Source organism: Callorhinus ursinus, unplaced genomic scaffold (assembly GCF_003265705.2).
Source record: "Callorhinus ursinus isolate GAN/ISIS: 27379988/994484 unplaced genomic scaffold, GSC_fseal_2.0 scaffold12, whole genome shotgun sequence".
Taxonomy (NCBI): domain Eukaryota; kingdom Metazoa; phylum Chordata; class Mammalia; order Carnivora; family Otariidae; genus Callorhinus; species Callorhinus ursinus.
The window spans coordinates 1,853,891-1,862,203 of record NW_027397074.1 but is presented as its reverse complement, the minus strand read 5'-3'; the positions used below and the strand labels follow the sequence as shown (position 1 = coordinate 1,862,203).

General features: G+C 44.7%; 1 protein-coding gene across 1 annotated transcript in view; it reads left to right on the top strand.

Moving 5' to 3' along the window:
* The first annotated feature begins 4,396 nt into the window (after nucleotides 1-4,396).
* HBP1 (HMG-box transcription factor 1) overlaps nucleotides 4,397-8,313 on the top strand; it is a 30,111-nt gene continuing 26,194 nt past the window's right edge. The window contains exon 1 of the mRNA XM_025872684.2: nucleotides 4,397-4,591. Coding sequence (XP_025728469.1) covers nucleotides 4,577-4,591 — 15 coding nt within the window. The 5' untranslated portion in view covers nucleotides 4,397-4,576. The remainder of the gene's footprint in view (nucleotides 4,592-8,313) is intronic.

Here is an 8,313-nt window from a genome sequence, read left to right as displayed (position 1 = left end):
GCCTTTTCTAAATGCTCACATTTTCATGAATACCAAATTGGGCAACTAACAAAAACGTTTTGAGGGCTATTGAGGCCACAAAGCATAGTGCCCTCTGAGTCCTGAGGACACCCAAGTTTATTTTTGTCCACCTGGATCTCCTGAACGCCACATAGATTCAGCTGCTTTTAGGAACTCTGTACCTAAATTTCTTGCTTGCACAGAAAACTCATGATCTAAAGTTGAACCCACCCTTTCCTTCTCCCAGTCCTCAAGTCTGTTCTTTCCAACATTCCCCACCTCAGCAAGGGCTTCGACATACCACTAATAGCCACTCACAGGTAATCTCTGCACCCAAGGTGGAGCTCAAACCCACAACCCTGAGATCAAGAGACGCATGCTCCACTGACAGAGCCAGCCAGCAACCCCCCCCCTTCTTTATTCCTTTTCCTTTTCCCCTTGGTTCTTCCTCCTAAAGGTGATTGTGTTAAGACACCCAACATACCAACCACTGAAGAAAGCCCTTGCTTTATGGTCATCTGAGTAAAATTTAAACTCGTAGTAGAATCAAGAATTACAAGTACAACAAACATATTACTCATTTCTAAAATGGCACTCATCATTAGCTCCCAGGCATTCTCTTACAATTTGAGTATACCTGAGTACTTGGAATTAGTTATAAAATTAACTTACTTTAAAGTATAGTACATACATGGAAGGATATCTGTAAGATTTCTCATGCTCTACCAACTGAGCTAGCCGGGCGCCTAGATTTTAAATAATCTACCAAAAGAGAGACTATCTGAAAAGTTGGGGCACTACTTTCAACCATATGTGTGTTCCATTTCCTAGTTTTAGTACAGATGGTCCCCAGCTTAGGATGGTTTGACTCACAATTTTTCGACTCCACGATGGTGCGAAAGCAATGTGCATTCAGTAGAAACTGTACTTTGAATTTTGATCTTTTCCCAGGCTAGCGATATGCAGGAGGACAATCCTCTCATGATGCTGGGCAGGGCAGCCAGCTCCCCATCAGCCACACGAGCAGGGGGGGTCAACAACCCATACCCATACACTTAACAGCCATTCTGTTTTTCACTTTCAGGAGAGTATTTAGTAAATTACATGAGATGGTCTACACTTCATTATACTATACAATAGCCTTTGTGTTAGATGATTTTGCCCAACTGTCAGCTAATGTAAGTGCTCTGAGCAAGGTAGGCTCTGCTGAGCTGTGAAGTTCTGTAGGTTAGGTGTGTGTTGTTGTTTTAAAGATTTTATTTATTTGACACAGAGAGATCACAAGTAGGCAGAGCGGCAGGGAGAGGGAGAAGCAGGTTCCCCACTGAGCAGAGAGCCTGATGAGAGGCTCGATCCCAGGACCCACGGATCACAACCTGAGCCAAAGGCAGACACTTAACCAACTGAGCCACCCAGGCGCCCCTGTAGGTTAGGTGTGCTAAGTGCATTTTCAACTTGCGATAATTTTCAACTTATGATGGGTTTATTGGACATAACCCCATTGTAAGTTGAGGAGGATCTGTACTTGGTTTGAGTGAATTCCTTTTTATCAATTTGAACAGGGATATTCTCAATATGTAAGCAATGCCATGTACTTGAACTTAATCTTGTTTAGTCCAGCAAAGGAGTCATTGGTGTGCCAAATGTAGCGGAATTGAGGCAGAAATATTGTTTAATTTTACCCCAGATAGGATTTATCTTTTTTTTACTACCTTTAACAAATCAGCACTTCATGTTTCTTTATGAAAACAGAAGTTTATGTGTTGACATGTTCTTAATTATATCTGCTTTAGTGAAAGAGTAGAATTTGCATACATTAAGATTTTCAAGGAGATCTTACTAGTTTTTTACTTTGATCTTTGCTCTGGGTTATGAGTTGACTGGTTTTGTTAGTCACCCAAGAATTAATGATGATGATACACCTGTTAAATATACATGAGGTACTAATACTGTAATTTAGCTTCCCAGGAAAGTCAAAAGACAGGACTAATTGTCCACTTTAAAGGTGTATAGATTTCAATACTGATATTTAAGCAGTTGTGACTGAAATAGAATTTTACTCCCCAATGACTTAGACAAAAATTAAAATATGTGAAAAGATTTTATATCTTTGTAGCAAAGTGGTCAAATAATGGGAACTAAATATTTTGAATGAGTGAATGGAAAAACTTTACAGGGCTATTAAAAGGTAATTATTTATAATAATGTACGATATCTTGATCTGAAGTTGAAATTATTCTTACCATCATAGTGTTGACCAGTAAAGAATATCTCCACTAAGGCTTTTAGTAAGAACTTTCAAATACAAAACCTTTTAAAATAAGGTAAGGTTCAGGGGTGTCTGGTGGCTCAGTTGGTTAAGCCTCTGACTCTTGATCTCAGCTCAGGTCATGATCTCAGGGTCATGAGTTCAAGCCCTGAGGTGGGTGTGGAGCCTACTTTAAAATAAACAAATAAATAAATAAAATGAGGTAAGGTTCTAACCCTAAAAGCAGGTCTCCTGGTTTACGCAATGAATAGGGGAAAGGAGTGGCTCAAGCTGTTGAGGGCTCATTTTTGGGGGGGAAGGAAAGCTTTTCAGTTTCCTGCTGGGCATGAAACATAAATATTTCAAATGTAAATGATTAGGTAAATTTCACAATTTTTTCTTTTTGTCAAAAAATGACACACTGGAGAGGCAGCACAGCAATCCTCCACTGTAAGGGGGGAAAAAAGGAAGACAAAAAAGGAAACAAAATAACAGGGTCACAGTCTACTTTCTTTTTTGGATCCCTCTACTAATCTCGGAAAGATAATACATTCAAATCCTGTCCTTTTCCATCAGTGAAAAATTTAGGCATTTTGTTGGCTCTCAATTATTTTTAGGAAAAAATTACAATGTTACTATTTGTGAATATGAGAAGTGAATCTTTGATCCTATGGTAGGGAGAACTATTTTAAAATAATTTCACTTCAAGGCTTCAAACAGGAAACCCCTAAAAGAATTGGAAAACTTGTTTTAACCCATGAGAGTTGTTTGGGATTTGATTTGTTACATGGCTTTCCCGGAGATTTAACAACTCAAGAAATGTACCCGGGGGGAGGGGAGAGCTTGTTAAAGGGATAATCAGTTATGGTCAAAGCCTCTTTTCAGTAGTTTGACTATTGATTTCTAACTAAGGTAAGTTTTCCCCTTAATTTTAAGCATACACATAGTGATCTAAAGATATAAAATCTGAAGCATAGCTTAAATGATTAAACGTTAAAGGTTCAAAGGAAAAAAAGCTTAATAATGCCTTTGTAATGTGAATGGTAAAAACATCAATTATAGACTCGGTGGACTGTGATGGACAGCCATGTTCAAAGTGAAGGTACCTATAAAGCCAAAGGAGCCACCCTCCTCCGGTGAGTCAGAGTATTAGCAACTTAAGGAGGAACTCCTAGTGGCAACGAAGTGGAAAGACATTCTTCTCTCTTTCCTCAATGGGAAGTCGTCTGGAGGGGAACACTGGTTAACAAAAACTCACCAAAGACACTTAGATAATGATTCACTAATTCAGTTTAAGTCACACATTATACTATTTACCTTAACGAGCAAGCTGGTCAATATGGAAAATACCGCATTGACTTGACTCAGTCTCTAAGTCAATAGTAATCGTCCACCCCTTACAGCTTTGTAAATTCTCCAGACCCTGAACTTTTATTTCAGTGTTCATCCCCGAGCCTCTCAGTGCCTGGCACGTAGCCGGCATTCAACACATCTTGGGTGAACAGATCAAAGCTGGCAAAGAAACTCTCTCAAGTTGCTGTCCGGGGGGTGGCCAGGCAAGGCTGAGGACAAAGGAATTCAAGTTCTTCCCACTGGAGCCCAACATCACCTTTATTATCCCCATAATGCCCGGGGCTGTGATTTGTGGGTGACTGGGTCCCTCGCGAGGCTGCACTGCTTCCGCTTGTGCAGTCATCTCCTTCCCCTCGCACTAAAACAATACCTTGGCCTTCTGCCAAACTTCGAGCAGAGAGCGACTGTGGCTGTTTATGGTCCGAAATGGGTGCTGAAAGAGACTGGGGCTCTCCGAGTGCTAAGAGAGGCCCAGAGGAAGAGAAGAGGCCAAAGCTTTAAAACACTCCCTTCCTCCGCCCCCTCCCTTTTGTCCCAGACACCAAAACAAACGAGCTGATACACGTGTCCCTATGACTCTTGTTTACTATCAAGACAGCGCTGTGCAAGTACCTCCGGGATATGTAGTCCAACCGGTTCCTCTTGCCTGCAGTTTCCCAGAACAGAGCAAGGCTGAGACTACGAACCCACAATCCATTTCGGGGGCAAAGTTTGGCTTGGGTCCCCGGAGTCTCGGCAGCAATCCAATCCGAAGCGCTCACTCTTGTGATTGACAGACCGTCTTCTCCAGTGAACACAACACAAAAGTCAATACAAGCCCGCCTCCCGAGACGGACCACGGTATCACCCAATGGGAAAGGGGAAAGATCGAATGGCAGTTCCGTCGGCCAATAAGAGGGCGAAAGATCTGGGCGGTGGCTCAACCCCCCGGGGGGGTTGAGGGGAGGGGGAAGACGAAGCTTGAAAGACTTGGTAATGGCGACGGGTTTGGTAAGTAGGAAAGTTTCGGTTGAGGAGTAAGAGCGGCGGCGGGGGCAGCAAGGCGCGCCGGAGAGACCGGCGTCAGTCGGAGAGGGGGTACACGAGCCGCTGGTGGTGTTGTCGCGTCTAGGGCGGCCCGCGTCGGCGCTGCCCGCACTCCGCGGCGGGTTTGTTGTCTTTCAGTTCGGGAAGGGGTGGGGGTGGGGAAGGGAGGGGCAGGATCCCGAGGGGACCGGGCGGCCGGGCGAGCTCGGGTCCGCGCTCCTCTTCTGCCAAGGGCTGCTCTCACAGTGGGAGCAGTTAACCGTTCGATAACTGCCCGCGGCGAACCCACCGGACCGGCGCCTTCCGCGAGTTCACCTGGGCTTCACGGCGGCAGGGCCCGGGGGGTCTCGGGGGCTGGGGCTGGGAGGAGTCGGCGAGGTCGGCCCTCTGGGCCGGGTTGCGCGGTGGGTGGCCGGGCCGGGTGCGGAGATGGGGCGGGCCTGGGCGGGGGGAAGGGGCCGACGCGGCGTCGGGGCTGCCCAGGAAAGTTTGACTTCAACTCCACGCGTGTGGGCGGAGGGTCGGAGGTTGGCCCCGGGTGGGCGGCCGGCAGGGGGTGGGGGACCCCAGTGAGGCGCCGCCTCCTCTGGGGGCCGAGAGGGGCTCGGCTGGAGCTGGGAAGCTCGCGGAGCCGCTGGGCCCCGGGGCTCATTGTTACGCATTTCGAATGAATGGGCTCCGAGGCGCCTGCGCGGTGCTGCTGAGCCGAGGGGAAAAACAAGCCTGGAGTCCAGGCTGCGGTCACATGATGGGGGGAGGGGAGGGGAAGGCGATGAATGGCGAAAGAGGGTGGGGGATGGACTTGGCTTGAACCGGGAGGCGCAGCCTCTTTGACCGAGAGCCCAAGCTTGGCAGGCGTTTCCAGTCTCCGCCTTCCAACCTATGCTGCTGCCCCAGGCCGATTAAAACAAACAAAACAAAAAAGAATCCAGGAGAAATCGGCAGCGGGGGCCCGGTTTTTGTAGCTTCCCTAAGCGTTGCACGGCGTCTGGGGGATTTCACTCGCGGCCGTGCATTCTCCACTACTTAGAGTTCGTTCTTCAGGAGTCTTCAGCAAGAATCGCTTTTTAAAAGGAGCACTGACAGCAAGGCTGTACTCCAGTCTTTAGCTCAGGCTGCCACTCAGGCTAAGACAGGAGGAGGGTGTTAGGGAGCTGTGTGTGCTAGGAAGTGTTGGAGTCTTACCAGCAGTTCCCGACGAAGTGCTTTAGATTTATTTCCTCCAACCAGCAGTAACATGACTCCCAACCTTGGTTTTGAATTAAAGTTACCTTTTAAAAATTAGAATAATTTTTGACATCTGTAAATACTTTTCTGGTGTTTAACTATTGATAATGATGTGCATTTGTAATGTATTCCTAGTATTTCGCTCTTTGCTTCCCCCCCCCCCCGCTATTGTCTTTTGTTTTAGCTTGCTAACAAGGGTGTTAGGGTCGGCTGTTCAGTTTCCTAGATTAAGCTACAGTAGTTTATCCCTCCTTACATGTGGAGGATCTGTTCCCAGACCTGTGGATGCCTGGAACTGGGGATAGTATTGAACCCTCTATATGCTGTTTTTTTTCTTACGATAAAGTTTATAAATTAGATATTAACAGTAATAGTTAATAAAATAGAACAATATGCTGTAATAAAAGTTGTGTGAATGTGGTCTTTCTCAAAATACCTTATCGTCCTGTACTCACCCTTGATGATGTGAGCTGATAAAATGCCTTATTTGGTGAGGTGAAGTGAGGTGAATGACCTAGGCATTGTGACTTAGTTTGGCTGCTGTTGACCTTCTGATTTTAGGTCAGCAGGAGAATTAACTGTTTCCAGACTGGGTTGACCTTGGGTAACTGAAACCACAGAGAGGGAAATCTCGGATAAGGGGCGTCCACTGTAATCCATTTTAAACACCTCAATTCCTCATGTTAGAGATCTAAATTAATTGCTCATGACCTTCTCTTCGTCCCCTCCCCCCTAACAATTTGAGCTTTGTAAAGAAGTCCTTTGGGATTAGGGAAGGACACATAGAAATCCTTTCTGTGATATCCTTGAGGATGGAAAGCTAAGGATTTAGGGAAGAATAGGCACTTGAAAGTAGGAGTCTAACCTCTGTTGGTCTATGCCTTTTGTCTCTTTTCAAAAAGAAAATGATCACATTCAGTTGTCAGACCGCTGTTTTCCTTATCCATAAGAATAACTTTGTTCACAGAGCTGTTTTGAGGTTTTTATGAAATTAGAGGAAGTATGTCAAATGCTCTGTACATAGGAGGTAGGCATTTAGTAAAACCTAATTTCCTTCTTGGCCATCCATAGAGATTTAGCTATTTCTGGTTCTCTCCACCTCTCCTCTTTCTAAGATTTGGTGGATAATTATTTACAAAAAGTTGCAAACAAAAGCAATAGAGCCTTCCCATGTCCACCCAATAAAAATTTGTAATATTGGACATGCCATTTCAAAGCACAGCTGCTGGAGAATTTTACTCTTCCCTTTTGAGAATCCCTGGTGTAGTTGCAGAGTTAACTCCAGTACAAGGCAAGCTATGTCAAATTCTCCAAAGCAGCATGCAAAAGTATGAATGAACAATAGGGTTAGCTCTACCAGGAGATATTTGAAAGAGAAGCCTGTTTATCAAAATGAATGTCTAATTGGCATAATGTATGTGGGGGAGAATTTGTGACTGTGGACCCTTTTGGTATCCTTTTACTGTATTAGAGGTCTTGCTTCCCTTAAATAGTTTGACAGAGAAAAGTCTAAACAAAAAAATTTACTTTGTTATAGGGATTTGAATTTTGTTTTCATGTATTTTATTTAATTCTCCCAATAGCCCAATGAGATAAATGCAGGTGCCATCAGGCCAAGGTTAAGTGGCCTGCCTCACATTCCATGCGAACAAGAGGGAACCTCCAGTCTTTTGACTTAGGTCTAGGCTCCCATTTACTGTGCTGTAGGCTCGCAGAAGCACTGCCTCCATTATCTCAAGACCAAACTTTTGATAGCCTTGAGCAGTGAGAAGTGCACACACATAGAATTCAAGTTCAACAAATACTTACTTGGTGAGTATTTTGTTAGAGGGCCGTAGCTCTGTTTTGAAATTGAAATTTTTTTTCCCAGCCTCCCTAGAAGGAATACTGTGAGGGGATGTTGGGAGATCACGAACACAAGGGGTTGAAGAAATTATAGAAGTTGCAGAAGATGTTAGTGTACTGTAAATGGCAAGTGGGGACAGTGTAGGACTCGCTGATGGGGGAGGAGAAGATCTAGTGGAAGGAGAAAGCCAAAAAGTTCTGCAGAGGGAAGGGGAGGACAAGACAAATTGCAGCTCTGCTTCCTTGGATTCCCGAGCAGCTCTGCTTTGTACACTTAAGGATGGCTCTGAGGAGATACATAGGTATGGTGTGACCTCTGAACTTCATACTCCAGATAAAATGAGAAAATGGTCACATTTAATATTGATTGCAGCCGGGGTTGACTTTTGCAGATCACATCCTCTTGTGAGGCATAGTACAGCAGATGTTTGTAAAGAGTTTGAGTCACTAAGATAGGTTCATTTGTGTTGGGTACACTTATAATGTTGGAAAATTTTCTGTGAGAAGACTTCAAACCTGCTATCTAAACTGGGAATATTCGCCGTTCAAAGAACTCAGAATGACTAGTTCCTCTCATGTCTTAGGCATTACTCAATAAGGAACCTGCATTGATA